This window comes from Sparus aurata, chromosome 4 (assembly GCF_900880675.1).
Source record: "Sparus aurata chromosome 4, fSpaAur1.1, whole genome shotgun sequence".
NCBI classification, from domain to species: Eukaryota; Metazoa; Chordata; class Actinopteri; order Spariformes; family Sparidae; genus Sparus; species Sparus aurata.
The window spans coordinates 22908289-22932057 of NC_044190.1; the positions used below are offsets into that span (position 1 = coordinate 22908289).

Sequence of the window (23769 nt, forward strand, 5' to 3'; positions counted from 1 at the left end):
TGGTATTTGAGTTAGATGCGATGATAATGTATATTGACCAGATACGACATACTGAGGTCGAGTTGAGCCTGTTTGATATGTGATTTGTCTCCACTTGGTCGTTAAGATTGTGGATCTTTATTTAAGTGTACATTGTATACCAAGATACCTAAAAATGTTCAAGCAGTCTGACAAGAATTATGTGTACAACAACAACAACAACAGAAAGATAAAGAGAGGTTGTGATCAGCAGAGGTGAAAAGGAAAGACTGCAGCAAAAAAAGGTAAAAGAAAACATCACAGCCACACTTTTACTTTAAAAATGATTTTATTTATTAATACAGTGGTATACTTAAAATTGTGTTGCAGAAGAGAAAAAAAAAGTCAGCCACACGTGAAGAGCTAATATCCAATTAAAGCCGTGTTATATCTAAAAATAAAATGGTACTGGTGTGCCATACATCATATTGTCTATTAGTACAAAAATACATTTAAGGGCACACGATACAGCATCCAGTATCACAAATGAGTGAGGGGGACACTTTGAGAGCACACCCTTTGAAAACAAACATGTTTTAAATGTATTTTAGCCCACGCACATTCCCGATCCTTAAAGAGCCGTAAAAAGACCTTCTTCTTTTTTTTTTTTTTTTGCTTTTTAAATTTCCGTGACCGTTAACATGGTTTGAATATATCGGTAGAAAAGGTGTGATGTATTATTGTTAGGTTACAAGTTCCAAGGCTCGAGGGTATATCCAGAATACAAAGATAACCACGTTCACTGTCTTCCACTTTTTTAAAACATGTTTTCTCTAAGTTTTATACAAAAAAGAAAGACATACAAAAAGTTCATTTACAAACAAAAGAAAAACAAGGCAATATACTAGCTTTATTTACAGCCACTTCTTTTCTGTTGTTGTCGTTTCTTTTTTTCTTTAAGTAATGCATAGCAGATAAAAGAAGAGCATACCTTTGTTGTCCTTTATCGACTGTTGTTGTGTGCTAAACCCAAGTTCATTTATACAGAGGGTTCACAACGAAATGGCAAAAAAAAACAAATGACATTATACCATAATTTATCATAACTTATTCTTTTTTTCTCTTAATGAAAAGTGAATAATCTGCAGATAAGGCATCACTGCTTATTTGTGTGTGAGTGCAAGAGCGCACAGAAGGGAAGAAGATAGAAGAAAAAGAGTAGTAGTAGAAGTAAAGAAGAAGAAGAAGAAGAAGAAGAAGAAGAAGAAGAGAGAAATAGATGTGAGGAAGAAACTGAGGAGGCTACTGGACCTGAGTAAAGAACATGCATAGATCTCCCTCAGGCTGGAAGGAGAGACGTGGTACTCGGTAAGAAAATTAAGCTACAAGATATTACCGTAGAAGAGGAGGAAGAAGAGGAAGAACGTCTCGAAAAAGTGTGCTGCTTGGGTTCATATCCAACTTGTGTTTTGCCTTCAACAAATACTTGCATCACCTTTTTTACTTCACGCCTCAAACCTTCATTTAAAATCCCTCAATATAGAAAAAAAAACACGTGGAGCCACCTGAACTGAGAGAAAAAAAAAAAAAAAAAGACCGGTAAGTTGAATTCATGAGTAAAATTTTTTTTAGTAAATCTTCTCTATACTACTATATATACTGTATGCATATATAGCATAAATATACCGACACATTGTTTGAAGCATGTACGCTGCCTCAAGAACCATCCATCCTTTTTAAATTCTTGTAAAAATGACATTAAACATCGCCGTATATATAGTGTCAATCCTCAGTGGCATGGGGCATGCATTACTGGTTTCACATCAAAACTTCAACTCGGGGAGAAAAGTTTAAAGAACAGCTTGTAACGATCATCAGTGTCTCGCCTTCATCCATGGGCGCAGTAAACAGCACTGACTGGGTCTTCTTCATACTCCATCATGTAGTGTGTGTGTGTGTGTGTTTGGAGTGCATCTGTGTGAATGTATGTGTATCCATCTTCTTCATTTCATCCCACACGGTTTCACATTCAGTAACATCACACCCGCCGCTCCGTCCGTCCTTAGAAGTGGTCGATGAGCACAGAAACGCAGTTGGCTCCCACCAGGTAGTTGGGGTCTCCGGGGAGAGACTTGTTCTGCCAGCTTTTTGGGTCACCTGCAGACAGACGGATGGGAGGGGAGGTGGTGAGTGATAACAGCGGCGTGTCATGCGATAACTGAAGCTTTCACAAGCACTTGCAAACTCTTCTGTCTGAGAAATTCATCAACAACTCGTCAAATTTGGATGCGAGGTGCTTATCTCTTGTCAATGTATTGCCTGCGACCGTCAACTCTCCCCCTGTGTGGAGAAGCAGCACGTAGCAACAACAGTCAAGCAGAGCATTGTGCTGCTAAACGGAACCGACAGAAAGATGTATTTTTGCCACATTAAAGAAGGCCCGCCCACAAAAAAGAGCGTACACTTAACTAGATATATATATTTTGGGTGTGGCTAGAATACTGACAGTCAACTTCTGCAAGTATCTCATACAACCCAACATCAAAAGGCCCAAACTGTCCCTTTAAAAACAGCCCTGGCTACCAAAGTAAACTGTAAATGTTCTTGCGGCCTATAACCAAACACAGTAACAACATGGACTAGTAAAAGCAGGTTCATGTTTTTATTGAACGTCCCCGGCCTCTTGTTGACTGCACATTAAACCTCAGTCGCTCTGGGGTCTGTGTGTAATTGCAATTATAAACATTCAGGTCTGTGCCAAGAGGAAAGTTCCAGTAATCAATCAGAGTAAGCGGCCCAGCAGCGGTCCATCGATGCAACACAAGCTAACAGTACATGTGACGCTATAAATACAGCCTCCTCATTGACATCGATGGACATGCTTTAAAGCGTCGATCTTGTATTGAAACCAGGGTGTTATATAGGAGATAAATGTGACAACAACCAGAAGATCATCTGTTGTTTAAGGGGCTTCATTTTATAAACCCCAAATTGCTCCTGATGAGCAGTTGGTGCCTTGCATGGCAGCCTCCATCATCAGTGTATGAATGTGTGTGTGAATGGGTGAATATGGCATGTATTGTACAGCGCTTTGAGCTGTCGTTAGACTGGAAAAGCGCTATAAAAATGCAGACCATTTACCATAAAGAGACTTTGCGTTAATTTAGGAGAAAATCATGTTTAAGTAGTTATTTGTCAATTGTGTTTTACTTTTTTATTAAATGTTGCACTTTTATATTTTGTTTCATCGCTCTGTGTTCTATATTTTCTGCTTATTGCTGAATTCACCTGATTTTATTGCATTTTATTTGTTCTATTTCTCCATCATTCGCTATTGCACCTAAAATGTAATGTTTTATATTCTGTGAAGCACCCTGTTTTGAAAGGTGCATTGAATTATATTATTATTATTATATGCATCCAAAGCTGTGTTGACCCCATTTGTATAAGTTTCATGAACTTCCAAACTGCGTATTTGGCTTCCTAGTATTGAGTCCACTGAATAATAATATTTGTCCCCTGGCTTCAGTCTTCTCTTCCGTCACCGTGATCTCGTCTTCCAAAAACTTTGATTTTCTTTATCTGTTCTAGTCGACTCCTGACTAAACCCTAATTTGTAAATCCCGAGGCAGGTATGCCTTTAAGTTGATTTTCGATCTATAGAACACAGAGTTGATAACAAATAGCATTCTTATGCTAAAATCCGGACAACACGGAAGTTCAAATTCTTATTTGTATACTTTGGTCACATCATTTTCCCATACGACACCAGAGAGCTTAACGTCACACAACAGTGGCGGTGCCATTGTGAAGGGCTAGCGTGTATTTTGTAGACTTTAGTTTTGTATGAGACTAGTAAATGAGACGTATGAAAGTGCTGCAAATGTATAATAGTGTCTGTAACCTCATGTACCGTTTATCTTCCTCTATTTTGTTCACAATGTATGAAGGCTGCACTGCTGAAGGTGGGCACACTTGAAAAAGCAACTTTATGTTGTAATGGTCGATCAGATTTTTGTTCACTTTTGGCATCTTGCAGCAAGAACACTTCAAGGTCAGAAACTGAAAGATTCAATTTGATCTCGATCGTTGAATGATTCTCTTCCAGCTTTGTATCACTTCAGCGTTGTTGGTACGTACAAATTTAACAACGTTAAACTTCTCTCTGTTTTGCCTGCACCCAGAGCCCCCTACTTTCTAGCTAGCAAAAATCCGATACAATAACCCTCGAATCCTCCCGATGACACGTTTTGGCAAGTACAGATTGTTGTTCTGCATTTTGTAAGCGTGCATTAACGGACACAAAAGAGTACTTTACTGCAGAAACAGCCCAGTTCTGTGCAAGGCCAATCTTTCCAGCAGTGAAATGATGGAAGTCCAAGTATCAAACTAAGAACATTAGGTTTGCAAAATAACAGAAAGAGGCAGCCCTATATTTTACGTTCTAACAAGCGATGCTTTTGTTCGAGCTGGCTGCTAATGCTGGCTCAAGGTAAGCCCAAAACAACGCGACGCCTGCCAGAATTAAAATCCTTCCCTTCAGTCATTCCCATTTTCTTTCACACACACAGGGTCTGTGAGAGGGTGAGTGTAGCCTTGATGCTAACCAAGAGTCTTGTAGCCCACATTAAACAGAGTAGAAGAGACGGGTGAAAGAAGGCAGTGTACCAAAACACTTCAAACAGAAAATTGCATCCGAGTTAAAAGTCTGTCGCTTACTGCTCCTTTCTTTGATGCCTGCGAGACATCACCTTACATAGCCAGGTGAGAATCTTCTTTCAGTCGCACATCAAGTTGTCAAAGTGGTAATGGAAAATCAAAGCTGACTTTCTTTTTCAGATTCTTGAATATTTCAGAGAAAATCATACCTTTTAATTCAGAGTTCAGTTTTGTGTCACAAATAAGAATATTAAAAGGAACCCCAGGACATGATGTTAAAGGTAACCTGGGTAGATTTGTAAAGAAACATGGATTTTTCCATGCAGCGTTTCTGAGCATAAACGCGTGTGTTATCCTAAGGCTGCAACTACTTATTCAGTATTGATTAATCAGTCAATTAATTTCTAGATTAATGCAATTGTCAATGGAAAGACAGTAGGGACAATTCCTGCGATAATTTCTCAGAATTCATTGAGCTGGCTCAGTTTAATTGATATAAATAGAGAGAAAAACAGCAAATGTCGCATTTGAGCAATTGATATTAATGAGATTGTTGAACATTTTTGCTTGAAAATAAATGGTTGTTGATTTATTTTGTGTCACTCTACTAATCGATTGATCAACTCATAGCTTCAGCTCCAGTGTATCCTCAAAGGCAAAAAAAAAAAAAAGTTAGCTGCAACTTCTTCTACTATTTGGCTATTTCTTTAAACACAAGATACATTTATCATACATATCTTGTGGCCTTCATCTGCACAGAGAGTTTGCTCAGTGAGTTGGAGAAGATGGCCAAAGAAATGTTTGCAAGATCCTGACAATTTTTCAATAAATGGGCCTCATGTCGAGACCTCTCTGTCAAACTGATGAACCTTCAAGCTTAAAGATTTTTTTCCCAACCCAAAACATGACAGTGTTGATAAAATCTGTGTTGTTTATATCTGTTTACACTGCATCCGTTAGCAGTCTTCTTCACTGCATTTTGCTGTTTCATAGCCAAGTTTTTTGGGACTTCACGACTCGCAGATGGTCAGATCAAAACACCCTGAAACTGTTGGCAGCAATGTGTGTCTCGTTACTTGCATGCTTGTGCATGAACAACAACATGTCAAAACATTACTCTATAGCTACACTGTGGTAACAAAAACAAACTCTACAGTGTACCTTTAAACAAAGAATAGCAATGGTGGTCAAGCACAAAAGAATGCCTGAAAGATTTCATGAGATTTTCAAATCAGATTCAGTTCGACATTATCAGAAGTCAGTTCAGAGGTAAAGTGTATCACAGTGGATCTAATTTTAACCTGCAAGTAAACACATCTACAGAAAAACACAACATACACAGCAGAGAGGCAGTAAGATGCAGAGGGCTGTATAGGAGGAAAAGAGGAGAAGCAGGGAAGCAACGTGAGAGGAAAACCACAGAGGGGGCAGGAGGAGGCCAGAGAGTGGCCTTGCTGTACAATAAGAGGATTACGACGCAGCCTGATAATCCTTCAACAATTCAGCAGGACAACGGAGTGAGCTCACATCTCATTCAGCCCTGCGAGTCTCATCCTTACAATGAGGCTAATTAGCAGCTAATCCTGACCACTGCCCAAATTACCACTGTTTTTGAAGAATGGCTGTGAGAAGGACAGCATTAAGAAAACTTACATTTTTTAGCAGGAGTTCAGCTTATATTATTTCTCACATTTGAGCTTGTTTGCTACACAGTCGATTCGAGTATTGACCCATTTAAAGTAGCTTTTCTTGGTTTTGATCCCCGTTAACACAATTCGTGCAGCATTCTCTCTTTATCTCACTTCTGTCTGGATTACTTTCAATGAAACATTTAAATACAGATTTCACAAACATCCTTCTTTCATGGGAACTTCTTTGTCAAGTTCTGCACTATCAGACCAAAATTAAAGGATAAAGTGTTTGAATCTCCTGCTGCCACTAAGAGCTGTGAATGCTTTATTTATTTGCTTCTTATCCTTCCCTGTCTTTCCCACATCCAATTTCATACACCAGTGTTCTTTTAGTAAACAAACTGAGGCCAGTCTGTTTCCACGCTGAAGAGGGTGGGAGCTAAATTTAGAGAGCTATCTTTGAACATGGTAACAAGATGTCTTTGTGTAACTTTTCGTTTTTTTTGTTGCAGGGTAATGACAAGCATTATTGGTTATGACAGTGTTCCCGTTTCTGGGACATCATAAAAGCTGTTCTCCAGGTTAGGATTTGGGTGGCTATGTGAGAAAAAAAAATCACTCTAAGCAGAGCAGCATGCACTAAAATGTTTATCCCAATGAAATTAAATTGTTGTGGAGCCATGTGTCTGAAGAATGAATGTTAAATGAAATCAGAGAAACTTGTTAAGGTGACTGAAAACCAAGAGAGGAAAAATATACAATTTCAGCATGTGAAAAACAAAGGTGAAACTCTGATATCAGCATTAAATAAAGAAAAACAGTGATACAGTGAATAAGAGATTGAGTGAGTGGTTTAACGAGTATAAATGATGAAAATGAATCAACCAAAGCCATAATTACAGAAAAAAAAGACAGATTTCACCTCTAGATTGATTCTCAGACATGTTGAGAGTGACCAAATTATCTTGTTCTAATTATTTTTTTTAATGAAGAGAACCAAAACTAGGAGTAAAAGCTGATTCAACAGTGACCCACAACCCTCAAAATTGTCACACAGCCAGCCCAAACGACCCCGGAAGAACAGAGAGCACAGCATACCCGACGAGGAGTCGGAGGATTTTAGAGCAAAAGACCAACCATCAGGGGTCATTGACGCACAGTGAGGTAAGCGCAGCTCCACAGGCTTTAAAAACTTGAGGCCATGAGGTCCACACATCACCAGAGGACTGAGCAGAGTCTCTCCTGTAAACACAAACAGAAGGTGGTTATTAACTCACTTCAAGAGGATTAAAAGTAAACGCACACAAAAGTAGGTCTCAAATACAACTTTATTTCCCTACAGTGCACTCTGGGAATATCTAGGAACTGTGCCACAACCAGGATTTGATTCTTTGTGGACACAGACATGCTCAGTTTCACATTCCAGACTTGACAGCTCTGGAGAAAGGTCGGGCTGCACCTATGTCATTCTGGTATGGGGATTTTAATAGCTCTGGCTTGCTTGCAAAAATCACAGTCATCTGGGGCACACGACCCCAAGGATGCAGCAACAGTGCCCATTCTGGCAAAATAGTGTTGGGGGAAACTTATTTTGCATGTGGGGAGGTGAGCGCTGGCATTACAATGGCTCAATCAATCAAAAAAGGTAACAGCTGCTTGTTTAGGTTTTGCACCAATGACAGGCTTGTACAGTCTACATCCAGTGAGTCAGACTAATCCACACGAGAAATGTTTGACACTAAGGTTGGATTGTTGTATCATTGTTTTGTTTGGTGGTTGGTCAGAAGGTGGGGGGCTCACTCTGTATAGAACTGTGACTATAATACAGCCTGCAGATATCAGCTGGATTACACTCATGCAGAGTGCAGTTAATAAAAAATCCATCACTAAAAGATCCTGTTTCCCACATCAGGGTGTGGGTGGTGTACCCGTCCTACACATCATGTATTGGCTGTTAAGTGATAACGATGATGTGGAACATCAACATTATTAACTCTTACATTAGATGTCTAAAGCAGATTTTTAATATTTTAGAGACAGAATTTGAGCGTTTTATTGTTAATGCTAGTTTCCCTCAAAGTGCTTGAAGTGAAGCTTTTGTCAGGAAAACTTTCTGTCTGTTTACCAGAAGCAGTATGACCTACAGCTGTTTCTTTTAATGGTATTCTGGTTCCTTAAGCAAGACAAATATTTCAGTATTAGTGGGTTACTGCAGCAGACTGATGAAGATGCATTTTCCTCCCTGATCAATATACAAATGATTCTCCCTTGACCACTGGGACAGCAGAGACGAGTTGCGGCCACAACACTGACATTTTACCACCTTTCAAGTCGATATACTGAACTTGCTAGCATACCGTACATCCAACATCACATCCACCAGTTAAAGAGCAACATTATCATTCATTTGGAGTTACGCCTTTGGCGAATTAAGTTCAATATTTAGACCCTAAAAGGCGTTTTCAAACTCTTCACGGTTCCTGAGGTAAATATCAAGGTCTTTGGCTGCTTAATACGTCAGCAGCTAGTCTCTATCTGTGTCTGTCTGCTGTCTTGTGCTGAGCAGGTGGTGCACAGGGTCTTTTAGAGCTAGATCATAGAAAACAGCTGCCTGCTGCAGCCAGAAATAATGCTATAAGAGTAGTGAGACTGAACCAAAACAGTGAAATTGCAGCCAGACAGCTAAAAAATAAGCTCAAACTCACTGTAAAACTTTTTTTGATACATTGTCAAAAATATCGATTATAGACACTTTAAGCTCATAACTGGCACGTACATAAGCTTTTGGTGACTGTCTCTTCAATGGTTGATAGTTGTCCCAATCCTACTATAGATCCAGCATATCATCCCAATTAACAACATGAACTGGCTTCACAAGCATCCAGTAATTTAGATGGGAGATAAGAAACCCCCCCAGCATGTTTGATACGTTACCCTTCTCCTTGTCGAGTGGTGGCAGGATGCTGTTGTCTCTGCAGACCTTGAAGTAGATCTCCTGCTCCACACCTTCAGGGATGGCACCCTGTGGGATAATTATGCTGACACCTGTCTCAATAGAGCTTAAGACGCCACCGTTGGAGTTGAAGATGCCTCGAGCTGTCGCAACCACTGTGTGGCCCTCATCTTCATCCTCGTCATCATCCAGGGCACTGGGGCTAAGAGACAGATACCTTTACTGTCACACACTCATGTACAACAGAATGTGTTAGCTTTAATCTCGGGTCAGACGGAGTTTGTTACCTCACGGGGATGGCCTTGGGAACAGCGTTGATGTTGTTGTGCTGGTGTTTGGAACGGTGATCCATAGTGCGTGTGAAAGTGTCCAAACCGCTGTCATGGTCCATGTTCTGGGGCTGTGGGGGAATCTGAGGCTTTACTGGACTGGAGCTCCGACCCTGTCCCAAACACAAGAGGGTAAAGTGATGTATACATTACAGCCACTGAAAATTGTATGTGTGGATCATCTTTCAGTAACACATGTTTTTTTTTTTTTATGCAGTTCAAACTGAATGAGTTGGTAAGTAACTAGTATGTAACTGTAGGTAAAGACAGCAACAGTGAGAAGAAGATTTTGAAGCTAAGAGTTACTGATGTAATTAATATATTCATTGACAAAATCACAGTTGCTGAAGAGCTTTACCTGTAACCAACTGAAAAAAGCTGTAAATATACAGCGAGGACAGTATGAGATAGAACGAACACAAAAGTACAGACAAATATACACATATTGAAAATGACTGAACCCGAACACATTATTTCAAAAATGTTCTCCTGTTTTTGCAGCTATAAAATATAGCAATTTAAATATAAAAAATTTGCAAAATTAGATTAAAACGTTGTGTCTGACAGTGTATTTGACCCTCCTTAGAATGCTGCACACCAACATCATCTTACCTTCGGAGCGATCTCTGGTTTGTCATTGGGCAGAAGGTTGTGGTTGAATTTAGGACTGTCGAACATGCGAGCAAAAGGCTTGGCAGACGTGGTGTAGGGCTTAGGCGTGTAGCGGTTGTAGCTGGATACTGGCGGAGCCCCGGTATTTGTGAGTGTTTTCGGAGGTTGTTCACTTGTGCCATTAACTGGAGACTTCTCAGGGAAACTCTTGTGAGGCAGGAAGTTGGTCTGGACAGTGTCCTCTCGGGCAGGAGCCTTGGCTGTGGGAGAGACATGAGGGTCAGCTGAGAGCTCACTGAAAGAGTATCACTGAGTTGTCGCCTTCGTGTATGTGTTCAGGCAAAGTCTGTTATTAGACAAAATACAGTGTGATACAGAACACCGATGCATCTTGACGTGACTACAGTCTTGTATAAAATAAAATCTTGACAACTTTTTCTTTCCTTTTGAGAGAATAAAGTACCTTCGGGTGCAGGTTTGGGCAGTGTGGCTGGTGGTAGGGCAGGTGTCACCTGGGGAACTGGTTCATATTTTTTCTCCACTGGACTTGGTTTTTCCACTGACTCTGTCCTGTATCACAAAGAAGAAAACCAACAGTTTGAGATCCGCAACAAAAATGAGCAAGACATAAACACAAGGATGTTTAAGATAGCTGGAAAATAATTAATATCCTAAATCTACTATTGCTTGGGAGTGTGGATGGGCCGGAGAATCACCTGGGGAAGTTGTGGCTTGCTTGTGCTTGTGGCTGGGGTTTGTTGGGACCGGTCTGGAGCTTGTCAAAATAAGACAGCTGTTTCCTGTAGTAGTCCTCGTCTTCATCAGGGTCGTAATGGTTTGAGCGCACTATGTCATCTGCTACGCTGGAGTGAGGCTTCTGTGGCTCTGGAGCTCTGTGTTCGTGAGATGTGAGAAGGATAATCTATGCAAATATGACTCAGACAAATCAGGGTGAGTGGAACCACAAGAACAGCAACACAGACTTACCTAAAGGTCTTCTCTTGATCCAGGTTGCTCAGAGAATTTGCCTTGGGGATTACTCCTCCTGCTTTCAAAGGTAAATCAGCTGCCTACAGTAGAAAAAACAAAAGCTTGTCAGTAGGATAAGGTAAAATGTACAAATGCTAAATTGCAATTGGTTAATTTCTCAAGAAAATTGAAAAGAGAATGTTTCAGAAAACTGTGTAAGCTTCACGTAACATGTCTTCAAAGCCAAACAGTTTACCTTGTTCCCAACTGAATCCCCTGCATCTCTGGCTCTGTCCACCGACACAGAGCGTTTGTTCTCAAACATCTTGACCCTTGTCAGGACAGACTGTGGCCGCATGGCAGGGTCATCCTGCTGCTCTTCTCTGGCAGGGACAGGCTTTGGAGCATCCACAGGGGATGGCGAGGGGGCCTCTGCTTTGGGGGGTGGTGTTGGGCTGGTTTCAGAGTTCACAGGAATGGGGTCATACTGCTGAGGTTTGTAGCTCTTTTGTTGCGGTGTTGGTCCCTGGTTATAGGCAGACCGCTGGGCAGCGGGCTCTGGTGAGTGGGCAGCTGATGGGAATGTGCTCAGGTGAGAATCCTGGTCGTAGTGCAGATCAGACATTGGAGCAGGAGGTGGAGGATCATCATAACGGACGGGCCCTGGACCCGTCGGTTTTCCATAGCGAGGCCGTCCGTCGAATCCCTGCTGAGGTGGGGGCTCGTCGTAGCGGAGAGGAGGCGTGTACTGGGAATCAGGGCCATCACTGTATGGCAAACGGGGATCGTAGCCCTGTGAGTTGGCAGTAGAGTGCGGCTGACTGTATGGGTTCCACTGTTGCTGGTCGAAGTGAGGCACACTGTTCTCGTAGGGCAGGTTAGAGTCATAGTTGCGGTACTTTGGTTCTGGGTAACCACCTCCGCTGCTGCTGACATCATACCGACTGGGTGGGTGGTCGTAATCTCTGTATGGCTGGTCAGGGTGATATCCCTGCGGAGGGCTGTATGTCACAGGCTTCATGCTGTGACCAATTCTCCCTGTGTTGTCTGTGCTGTATGGATCCTTCTGAAACATCTAATGAACAAATACAAAACAAAGACAAAGGTTAGCAGCTGCACACGATCCAAGAACATACTGCACAAACATAAAATATTTGATATACAAAATTAAAAAGATCAGTTAAAGCACGAGAAAAGGAGAATATTAAAACAAGTCCAGTAAATTAATTGCAGAAGAGGAAACGAGAAGGGAAAGACCTGCAATAGAGAAACTGAGAGGGAGGGGTTACTGGTCAGATAATATATTAGATTAAACAGAAATCGCAGCACAGCCAAACATGTCAGCTTAAAAACATCACGATTCAACACTGCAACCCCAAATTAAACACTAAAATTAAATAAACAAAGAATAACAAAGTTGATGAAAAAAAAATGCAACAAAACAATGGGAAGCATTTTCTTGTCCAGACTGACAAAATATGAAAATGTTAAATAGAAATACAGTATTAACTACTTATAGAAGGTCCGTCTAATCAAATAAATCAATTACATTTTTTCCCCACACATTATGTGTGCATTCACAAGGGAAAATTTCCCCCATTGTCTTGGTGCAATTATAAAGGCAACTTAAAACATTCACAATAATATTTAACATTACAAGCACATACCCATTGTACAAAAAAACATATTTAAAATTTTGACTTCTGACAAGTAACCATTAATTGTCCATCCAAATCTGACAAACACTTCTTTTACTTTACATTACAAAATGGTTGGACAAATTAATGGCTACTTTTACAAGATCCATTTAATCTTCACTGATAAATACAGCACAAACAGATCTACTTCTAGTGGTTAACAGAGAATGAGGCAAACATGTTACAGCCATGCAAAGAAGATAAGCAACAGTGAGAGCTGCAGGATGTCCACTGCTCCTCTACATATAGGCATATCAGCGCAGCCATCAACTCCAAGCCCACTGTTGTTTACCAGCGTTTGCTCGCACTCTGGCACGTGCACACACATACACACTCGCCCGCACAGACATACACACACACATCTCTGTCTCTTCTGGGCAGCACTGTGGTCAGCAGACATGCAGGGTGGGAGGAGAGAGAGAGAGAAGCGTGGCAGCAGAAGGTAGGTAGGTAGACAGGCAGCAGCAGCAGCAGCACAGGAGGTCAGCCAGGCCAGACTGAGCTGAACTGGGCCCGGGTCACGGAGCGTCCGGTGACGGTCAGATGGATACCTTTGGTTCTGAAATGGCCGGTCCAGACTGTAGAGGTTCTGGTGTCACGCTCTGAGGGGTTAGCTCAGGTGTGGGCCTCCTGAGCGAGCCAGCCTCTGGGATGGGGCTTGGCTGGCTGTGAGGAGCTGCAGGAGCCTCGTCAGGGCTCAGACCCCCTACAGTTTTTACAGTAACGTCGACAGCAGGGGGCACTGTCTCAGCCAGGGGCTCAGGCTGCTGGGGGATGCTAGGGACGGCAGCGGCTTCTGCTTTCTGTGAAGTGGTTCAGAAATGTTTAATAACACGCGCTGACACACTAGGGTGCAGTTGTAACAAGTGCTGCTACCTTTACAGCCGCCCTACAACGACCTGCTTCCTACTTGTGCTTACGACTAACACGGATTCAAACAGCCAATCACCCGCCTTCACATTTAACACTAGCTCGAGATCAATCAATGGCATGTGAGAGTGAGGAATTAGCAGCAGGACAAGTTTTCATCGTTAGAGTATACTAATTTGATTTTAATGCTGCGGTTACAATACAGTAGTTTTCTTTGTTTTTTCCTCTTATGTTCATTAACACATCATGAGACGACAAACGTTTAGATTTGGGTATCACAGCGGCCAATCGGTTTTTGATTAATACATTTCACAGGTACACTGGATTAACACTGGCATTTCCAACATGCACATAATACTTTCTTGTGTCATAGCGTCACAGTCCCAATCACAGGTAGAACAAAGGTAGGAAGTGCACATAGGTGAGTACTGGTACAGACACTTAGACAAACATAAGTTTCTTTTCCCAGTGACATCAGCAACAGTCACACCGATAAGACATCTTGTGGTAATACAGAGTACAAGAGTAACAGTAAAACGTTAAGTTCAAGTTCTTCTCCTTTTCAAAAATAAAAAACACACGCTCACAAACATCAATCAACAAACACATTAAGGCAAATAGATAAAATAAATAATATAATAAATATAGATATATTTATGTTATATATAATATTTATATATTGCGATAAATACCTGACCACAAAAGGTTTCACTTTCCCACTGATATTGTTTGGTAACAGTAGATAGACAGAATAACTGTAAAGATAAAAAAGTGCCTTCAATAGCGCCTCCAGAAAACCCTTCTAACGCACACCACGTCCTCCAGACAACAGGGAAGACGTGCAGCTCTCAGAAACGCTACCTGCTGCGGCGCTGGTGCCTTGAATCCAGCCGGGTCGATGCGGTTCAGGGGGTCTGGCTGCACTGTGTGCTGGTAGCCAGCGTAGCCGGGCGGCTCCTGGATGACGGGCGGATCCTCACGGACAGGCTCAGATGAGCGGGTGATGGCAAGCTCCGTGGGTGGACCCACATCGTCATTCAGTGTTTCATCCAGCTCCTGGTCGGTGTAGGCTCCACCCTCTGTGTCCGTGTCCTCGTAGTCGGAGGTGTGGCGGCTGTCAGTGCTGTACATGGAATACTCACTGCCTGGCGCCGAAAGGTAGGATAGACGGTCATCGTGGATGTCCAAGTCATCCTCAGCTGCCCCATCAGCCTGAGAAACAAAAAGTAATGTAAGTGAGAGAGTGAGAAAAGATCAATTACAGTCTAAATGGTTGGCTGAGCATGTGTGTGTGTTACCTTGCCCTCTGAGACCCACACCAGCTGGTTCTGCTGCTGCTGGATTATCTCTTTCAATGCTCCAAACCAACCATCATTCATGTTGTTCAAGTTAATGGTTGCTGAAAACACAAAGAGGGAAGGACAGAAGAGAATAAAAACATCTCTCCAGTTAAATGAGTACTAACAACCATTCAATAAACATTTTAAAGTTGCTCTGGTAATTTTTGTATTCTCTCAAAGTAATTGTTAACGTGGACCGTGGAGCTTTCTGTGATGCCTCATGCTATGTGTCAGATTCAAAATAAGCATGTATTCCAGCTTCATTTCTTTCAACTAGATTATAAGACTTGATTTTAAGTATAAATGCAAATTAAATCTAGTGGATAAGACATAAAGGTACAGATGCAGCTCGATGTGTGACCGATTGGATAGAAGAATTTACACGTGCTGCAAAGACTGAATGTGAGCCGGGATGAATGATCCCAAGGAACTTTCTGATATCTTGATGACCAACAGATGCTCCTGAATCACAGCCACCACATCCCTTGACAGGCATGCTGAGAAAGGGGTCTGGGGGTGCTCTTGTGTGACGGTCAGTGCTGAACAAGCTTTTGCAAGAAATGTGACAGAACAGGGCCACTCACAACAAGTGCTGTGTCGCCCCAGCCCCGACATTGCGGCACTCAACTGTCAACTGCCTTTAAGATGTGTCTTTGCCCTCTGTAAAATGTCTCCCACTTGTTTGGAGCATCCATCTATCCCCTCCCTCCCACACGACTCACTGGTGAAGAGGTGGTGGTTGTTCTTCCTTAATTTGAGTGCTCGTTCATAGAGCTTCCTGGCGCTCTTTCTAGACTCGGGGCAGAGTCGGGTCCTCATGGTCTTGACGCCCTGCTTTGTGTCTGGGTTGAGAAACACCACAATTGGATACCACTGAGCGTAGTTCAGACGGTCCACTGCATTAGGGGTGATGTCCAGCACTGCATGCTTGTCCTTAATACACAGAAAACAAATCAAAATACTCAAATGTGTTGTAAATATGTTAAAATTAAGGACTATTAAAGATGGCGGACTGTATGGCCAACACTACGATGATTCTTTTCTAAATATTATGTGCAAATTCAACATTTAGCAGAGATTCAAGCACCTAATAAAATTGGAGTGCAATACACCAGGGGGCAGCGGTGAGCTGTACGTATCATTGTGGCTTGCTGCCATTTTTCCATTACAATCACAAATCTGTCAATAGATGTTCATATCTACACCTTTTGCCTGTATATTTGAATGTGTGTGCAGATCAAGCTTCTCTTACCCGGTCAATGATCTGTTTAATGGTGTGCAGGCGAATGATGCCCGAGCTTTTCTGGTCGGTTCCCGCATCCCTGGGTTCGCTCTCTTTGAGAGACAAATACAGTGTTACTGCATCACAAACACAACGCAAGAGACACACAACAATAAACTGAGGCTGTGCCCCAATTAGACATCCTTGTAGCGTGCAGTTGTCGACTCCCATAAATAGAGCTGTTTAACAATAATAATCTCTGTACAGGAGAGGACAAGTGTACATGTATGAAAACAGCTTGAGAGTAAATAACGAAATGAGGACAGCAGCCAGTTCATGCAATAGTCATACGGTATTTTGGGTAGGTTTTAGGAAATTAAATTTGCTGTATACGGAACGTGTGCATTCAACTGCACGTAACAGTAGAAATTATGGTGCAGAAAACGTGTTATGTGAAACGTTGACATGAAAAATGCAGATACAAGAGCATGAGGGTCATTTGGGATTAATGTGAAAACAGTGTCATGTAAGCCTCAGGGATTTATGCAAGGATGTAGAGGAGTTTATGATTCATGTAAAGATAAGCAATGGTTTCCTGCCTAAATGCACAAGGTTCAAAGGAGGGCAGTCAGTCATCTCACCAGGATGTTCAGTGAGGACATGACTAAAAAACACATTGATGGGAGATGCTTCATCTCTAACATTCTAATATATCAGGATCTATGATCTATAAAAATCTCTGCTCTAAACTACCCAAAAACAATTTCAAAAGAGCAGATAAATATAGCCATGCAACAAGTCAAGATTCAAGCATGTGCAGCGACGTTCAAAATTAAATCCTGGGGTCCCGTTAAAGTGAAATTTAGGGGCTTTATACTTTGATCACCGCGTTGTGAAAAGTTACAAACACGCACACACACACAAACACAAATACTGCTTTATACTTTTGTAGAGTTACGTCACACTAGTTGTTGAGTTGTAGGTCATAAACGACCCATTTGATCCAAATTTCATCCTGATACACTTTGGGTCTAACCTACATTAATAGTAGTATGGATAATGTGTATGAATGCACAAAGTTTAGTGGGCTTTATTTTAGGAAACACATTAATAAATGGTTAATTATTCAGCAGATTGCAGTGACTTTTTTCCTTTTCATCTTTATTGATAAATACTACATGTTTTCTCTTAGCAGGGATGTTGTTTAAAACATTTTTTTTTCAGGAAAATCTTGTCCACTGCAGAGCATTTTAATGGTCAGTGAATTCCTTGTTGATTTGCTGCCAATTGTTTGGAGCATCTGGTATTTAAAGGGCATATACATGTATCAAATAAACTTAATCAACTCAACATTTCCTATCTTTTCCTAGAAAAGCCACTTCTCAACCCAAATTAACTGCAGGGCTCCATATTCTGTCTTTCTACATGATGCAACCTGCCATTAAGAGGGGAGTAGCACTAAATTCAACTAGAAAATCATTACTGCACATTAATCAGCATTTTCTCACTACGTCCATATGCAACATGCAATATCACAAAGGCACACAGCTCTTTGGCGACCAAGGAAAATGTTCATCAATGTTCAACTTTCTGAATAGGTTTTAAAGAGCAAAACTTGAGGCACACTCATGCAGCACAGGATTTTTTTGAAATCCTACAAAAGACATATTTTCATTGATAATGTTAGTTTGTTTGCCTGAATCAAGTGCAATGTTAGTCAGCAAAGTCAAGTACAGTTCAAAGAGTAGATTCATTAAATCATTGTTGATTAATAAAGAAGTTGTGTGTAAGTGTGATAATGCATATTCGTCAGTGTCAAGTCTTCTGTGATTCATTTTACAAGAATTGCCACTTGCTAATATCTGCCAAAACACTTGTTATTGCCAATTGGATTGAAACACAAATGTACATTTCTAAATCAAGTGCTATTCCCCTGCTATATCTACTGTTTATACATCTATAGATCAGCTAGCAAACAAACACCAGCTTACAGATTATCTGCCATTCACTGAACCAAATAAAACAAATAAAAGTTGATGCACTAAATGACATACTTTCCCCTCCTTGTTGTTGCTGTGTTTCTGAAAAGAAAATACAGTTATACAAACATCACTGGAGTTGCGCAAATAAACATCAAGGAATGGAATCACTTCATATTTGGGTGTGTACTGGAAATGTGTGTGGTTGCACTTAAAGTAATTGAATTTCAATACTGAGTGTATAAAAACCACACGTTAGAGAGCTTGCAATCTGATGAAGTAAGAGGCAGTGAATATGAGGAGTGAATGAAAAGGAGTGTACAGCTCTGCTTGGAGTGTAGCGAGTGGAAGATACAGAGAGAGAAGGGAAGAGAGAAGCTATAAACAAACAGAGGAAATGACAGACTCAACTTAACTAAACTTAAACTGACCTACTTAAATATACTTGGAATATCTAGAAGTAGGGAGTTCAGCATAATGTCATGTATGGATGGAATTAGTTTATCACCCAGCATGACTATTTGCTGGACTAATCAGCGTAAAGCCATGGTTTGTTTATATAGAAAAAAAAAGAAAATTAACAAAATATAATGTTTCTCAACGTCTGTAGGTTATTACTACATGTAAACAGCAGGGGTTGATGTATTTAATCACCTACGATCTTTTAACTAATTAGTTTGTCATTCTCTCATTCTAATCTGTGATCATAACAACTAACAATAAGTAGGTGTTTTAATCAAATACTAAACCAAGTGAAAATGTTTTAATCAGGTTTGCAGCCTCAACACTCTTTGTTTGTCAGTGCATTGTTGTGCCAGTTCCTTCAGTAAAGAATTTTAAAAAAGAATTGAGAGTCACAGGCAGTAGCGATGTCTCATGACTCTTCACACAGAGTTACTGTTCAACATCTATTTGATACTGACCCCTAATGTGAATACTTGATGGATGCTGAGAAGTTAAACAGCCCTCAGCTTTAGCAATGTGTGATGCGCAAATTAACAGTCTGCTCTCCATTAGAACAAGACAGACAGAGGGACATTACACAAAGAGTAGACATGAGAAAAGAGGGAGATTTTGTGCATAATTACTTACTCGCTTGTTCAAAAATGTCTGGCTCCTCTCTGGCCAGTTTCTCTCTGGCCACGTCTGCTATTGGCCCAAAGATAACCACAGGCCTCAGGAACCCAGCTGTACAAGAACAAGTCAGGTCATGGAGATGACCAAAGGTCAGCATTATGTAACACAACATAATACTAAATCAAATCAGAAAACTGCTCATATTTATTTCAGCTACAAGGATTGAAATCTGTCCACGACTTTCTTAAGTATAAAGATATGTGGGAGTCTCCAGTTGATGACTGTTACTGCTATGGGGTCTGTGCTCTTACCTTCCCTCAGCACCACCCTCTCATAGGCAGGGAACTTGGTCTGAACTGGCTGGGCTGACAAGTCCTCCCTGCTCTTCCGCAAATTCCTCTTGGAGCTTCGCAATCCTCGGAATCTCCAGAAGTCGGCTCTGTCGCCTCCTGGTGTTTTCGGGAGGGTGTACTGCACACTAGATAGCTGCTCGGCTCTGGAAAGAGAGGAGTAAGAGCACAGTCAGCTTTCAGGACTTGAGTCTGAACTACAATCAAGGCCAGTTTCAGATAGTTAGGTAATCAGCATACAGCTTACGACTGTTTGGAAAGGAAAGCCAGGAGAACAAACTGGTACTGTAACCATAACAGTACTGTACAGTACTGAGGTACAAATGGTTGTGAAACAGATTATAGAGTAGTGGCCATTACTGACTGAAGAAATGCTGATGATGCCTAAGCAGTTTTACATGGCATAAAAGCCATTTTCTGTTCAGGATAATTGAAATATTGTCTTGAAGTCCAGTACAATATAATGTATAGCCTGTATTTATATTATGAATAGCCTTAATATCATAAACCTTAATGATTTTTAATCTTTAGCCCTGAAATCAGGCTGCGTTTTTCCAAAACTTGAGTCGGCTTCAGCTTTTTCACTGCAGTCCACTGCACGTTTTTGCCACACCACCTGATCCATTGTGAATGCAGCCGAAGGTTAAAAATTGGCAGTAAAATCAGAAGCCTTATTCATGAAACACAGACGCATAGTTCAGATTTCCATCATAACAGATTTCTAAACCATGAAACCATTTGTTTCCTCATGATAATGTTATCAGATCACTGAAGATAAGGTTTTCACAAAGAAAATGACTGGAAAACCAAAGAAACAAGGGTCTTAGTGGTGAGGTGAGTAAGGCAGCAGGCCGGTGGGGGGGAAAGAACTCATTCCTTGTGGCTTTGAATTATAACAGTCTTCCTTTGAAGTGTGTTTTATTAAAATATTATTGAATCCTTTGTGTGATTTTATGGTTTTATGCTTTGAAAGAATATCCAGGGAGGCAGGTTTAGCTTGGCTGGGAAGCTACCACATATTTCACACTGCTAAATGCATGTGATAAAAATGCATGCGCCATGAGGGGAAGCTATGTCTTCTCCTTCAGCAGGACAGTGAGGAATCTCTGTGTAAACACTGCCAGAGGCTGCTGAAGGCTGTACTGTAGAGACAGGCCTAGATAAAATGACACTGTTGGCTAGATCATGATCTATGCTTCATATCCTCAGACACACGGCCTTGTAAGCCCGACACTGTACATCCTTATAAATCCATTTTCCTGGATGTGTTGAACATGCCCTACTTTAAAAACACTTACATTTTATGACAGACTATATAACAAAGACCTAATGTGTTTTTAATGTGTCTTTACGTTCTGTGCTGTACAATAAATGCCGCTCAGAGGACATCAAAGTTTTAAGTCTGGAAACACAAATAAAAAGCAGGTAAAATCATGATAAATGTGTAAGAACTGTAGATTAATTAAATGAGTAAATGAAACTATCCACTCTTGCTACTCCCAGATTGACTACAATGCTTCTAATCCTTTGCCTCCGCCTATGCCCATTCATAAAGTACCAGAACAGGCCATACAAGTATCAAAGGTGTGACCTGAAACTTCTTATACCTGTTTTTGTTGGGAATGATGCCCCTTTCCACTTCCTGATGGTTCTTGCCAATACGGATAGCAAGCCAGGAGCCTAATTTGCCGTTGTAGAGCGTATCTACTACACGGAACACCTCGCCCTTGTTGAAGCTCAACCCGTACGGCGACTCTTTCTCATATTCAAAATGTGTCCGGATGTAGAAGGAGTCACCCACGTCTGATTCCACTATCCTCCGATACACTAAAGAAAAAGCAGAAATTAAGAGAGATGATTAGAGCAAAACTTTAAACACGATGGTTTGATTACTGGTGTTTTTCCACAACAAACACTGTACTTAATACACCCATTGCTCACCATCTTTCTTTTTCTGAGCCAGAATAGTAACTTCTTCTCCTCTTGGGAGATCCAGCAGAAACAACACAGCCTCTTCCCGGATGATGTTAGCAAAGTCCACATTGTTCACCTACAGATGCAAGACAGAAGACGTGGAAGAAATCAATTGACAGTAGTAGTGGATCATAAAACAGCAAATTCTGAACTCATAATCTAGAGTCAATACTTTAGAAATAGTTAAGAGCTACAGAATTAAAGCGCATTTTGCTCATGTTGTTCCCAAATTATTTTTTTTCTTTGGTTTGAAAAAAAAAAATCTTGACCAGCTGTGACTCATTTGGTTTCTTACAGAACAAGAAGAACACAGTAAAAGTAAAAATTGTTTCTCAACAGAAGCAGGGCGGTGTATTCCCCCTACAACTCAGCAGCCTCCTCCTCACCCCCTGCTGCTGTCCCAAACACAATAACTGCTGTTTATTGACTCTACTTGAGAGGCAGCAGGGGAACCAGAAACACATGGACTGAATCACTGAACCTCAGAAAGACACCTTTATCCTTCCCAGAAACAGGAGGGCTTGACGTCTTTATCTCCACTAGCACACTGTGACCGAAGGGAAACCATCTAAAGGCGGAAAACAATGTCCTGGAAGTCTCTAAGGTCTGTTTGTACAGGGTAGAGAACACACACAAGCACAAAATAGATCTATGTTGTGGAGTGGGAGGAACATAAGACATTGTATATTCATTAAGAGATGAGATAAGGTAATGGACAGCTGTGTTCATCAGACGAATGCAGTCAATGAGTGTTCAGGCTCCTCTGCACAGTTGCAGCATTAAACATAGCAGGTGTAATTCTTGGCTGTTATATAAACATGTCAGAATGGATCCAACACTGACATCAAGAGGGTTTCCATCATCCCATCAACAATGTTAGTCCAGTGTTTGCTGAAACAGACAGTCAACTGTTCCGAGGTCAGAGTGCAATAATCACTTCTATTGTGTCTTCATATTGAAAACAAGGGGAGTTTTGACACAAGGCCTGAATGACTCATAGACTGACGGATACATTGTGCTGTATTCCCAAGTCCCTTTACACAGAAATAAAACTATTGTGAGCAAGGGATCACAAAGTTTCATCACTGATTATCTAAGTTAGTGTGGGCAGCTCCTGCTTGTCTCTTTTCGACAATAACACCAGATGTTCTTCCCACTTTCATACATGTGACATGGAAAGAATGATAAAAGTATTGTTTCTAAATACAAGAACCAATACCTCTGAATTATCTTACAAGCTAGAAACAGAAGGACAACACACTTCAATTACAAGGCACTGAAATGATCTAAGTATGTTATGTTGCTATTGGGGGAAATATGTTAAAATATTCAAATACAGTAAAACTGTAAAACCTGCGTTTGCGTGCAGCAGATTTCTCCCCAACACTCCATTTTTCAACCAAGGCTGGCATATTTGATAGATGACAGGCTTTTTTGAAGCGCTCCGACTGATGGTCCAAAGAAAGGACAGTCTCAGTTGTAGGAGAAGACAGTTCTTACAGATATTTATAAATAGCCCACTTCATCTTTGAAGCTAACCTAGATCTACTTTTTTTTTTTTTTTTTTTTAAAAAGGCACTCTGTTTTCTAAATTATTCAGAATCTAACACAAAGCAATGACAATGATCTTTTCTTTCAACACAATGTGCTACCTTTGTGATACCTTTGTGTGTACACACCTAAAAACTGTTGAAACACTGACAGGGCATGGCCACTAAATCATGTTTCTCAAGCAAAAATCTAGCTGCAAAAATTCAGCTCTCTAAATCCCTCACCAAATTTTAATAGTTCATTTTACACAGTTTACATGTTTTTTTTGTTTTTTTTAATAGGTTATTGCAGAGAGCAAACAAAACCAAGTTGCTTAAGTAATGGAGTGAATCGTACCCTGAGAATCTGGTCTCCCTCCTCCAGCCCCTCCTTGGCTGCAGGACTGTCCTCCAAGACTCCTGCCACAAAAATTCCCACGTCGTTCCCTCCTGCTAACCGCAGACCGACACTCTCTCCCTTCTTGAACTTGACCAGCTTCATACTCGGCCTGCAGGAAAACACAGGTAGACAGGTGGAATTACGCAAAAAAGGTCACCAAACGGTGACTATAAAGAGAGTCATTCTTAGAGACACAAAACACAGTCAGCTATTGAGAAAA

At 41.0% G+C, this 23769-nt stretch overlaps 1 protein-coding gene across 11 annotated transcripts in view; it reads right to left on the reverse strand.

Annotated features, from left to right (window-relative positions):
* Positions 1–288: 288 nt before the first annotated feature.
* Positions 289–23769, reverse strand: part of tjp1a (tight junction protein 1a) — a 109917-nt gene continuing 86436 nt past the window's right edge. For 4 of the 11 annotated variants that reach the window (XM_030413205.1, XM_030413203.1, XM_030413211.1 and 1 more), the window contains 20 exons: positions 23508–23658; positions 21588–21696; positions 21254–21473; positions 19608–19792; positions 19312–19407; positions 18295–18321; positions 16271–16353; positions 15741–15951; positions 14977–15077; positions 14540–14890; positions 13360–13611; positions 11368–12186; positions 11130–11212; positions 10859–11035; positions 10606–10712; positions 10143–10402; positions 9489–9643; positions 9183–9403; positions 7347–7490; positions 289–2115 (listed from right to left, as the gene is read on the reverse strand). In XM_030413205.1, the coding sequence (XP_030269065.1) occupies positions 2021–2115; positions 7347–7490; positions 9183–9403; positions 9489–9643; positions 10143–10402; positions 10606–10712; positions 10859–11035; positions 11130–11212; positions 11368–12186; positions 13360–13611; positions 14540–14890; positions 14977–15077; positions 15741–15951; positions 16271–16353; positions 18295–18321; positions 19312–19407; positions 19608–19792; positions 21254–21473; positions 21588–21696; positions 23508–23658 (3847 nt within the window). In that variant the 3' untranslated portion in view covers positions 289–2020. The remainder of the gene's footprint in view (positions 2116–7346; positions 7491–9182; positions 9404–9488; positions 9644–10142; positions 10403–10605; positions 10713–10858; positions 11036–11129; positions 11213–11367; positions 12187–13359; positions 13612–14539; positions 14891–14976; positions 15078–15740; positions 15952–16270; positions 16354–18294; positions 18322–19311; positions 19408–19607; positions 19793–21253; positions 21474–21587; positions 21697–23507; positions 23659–23769) is intronic. The other 7 variants (XM_030413207.1, XM_030413206.1, XM_030413209.1 and 4 more) reach the window with 6 other exon arrangements.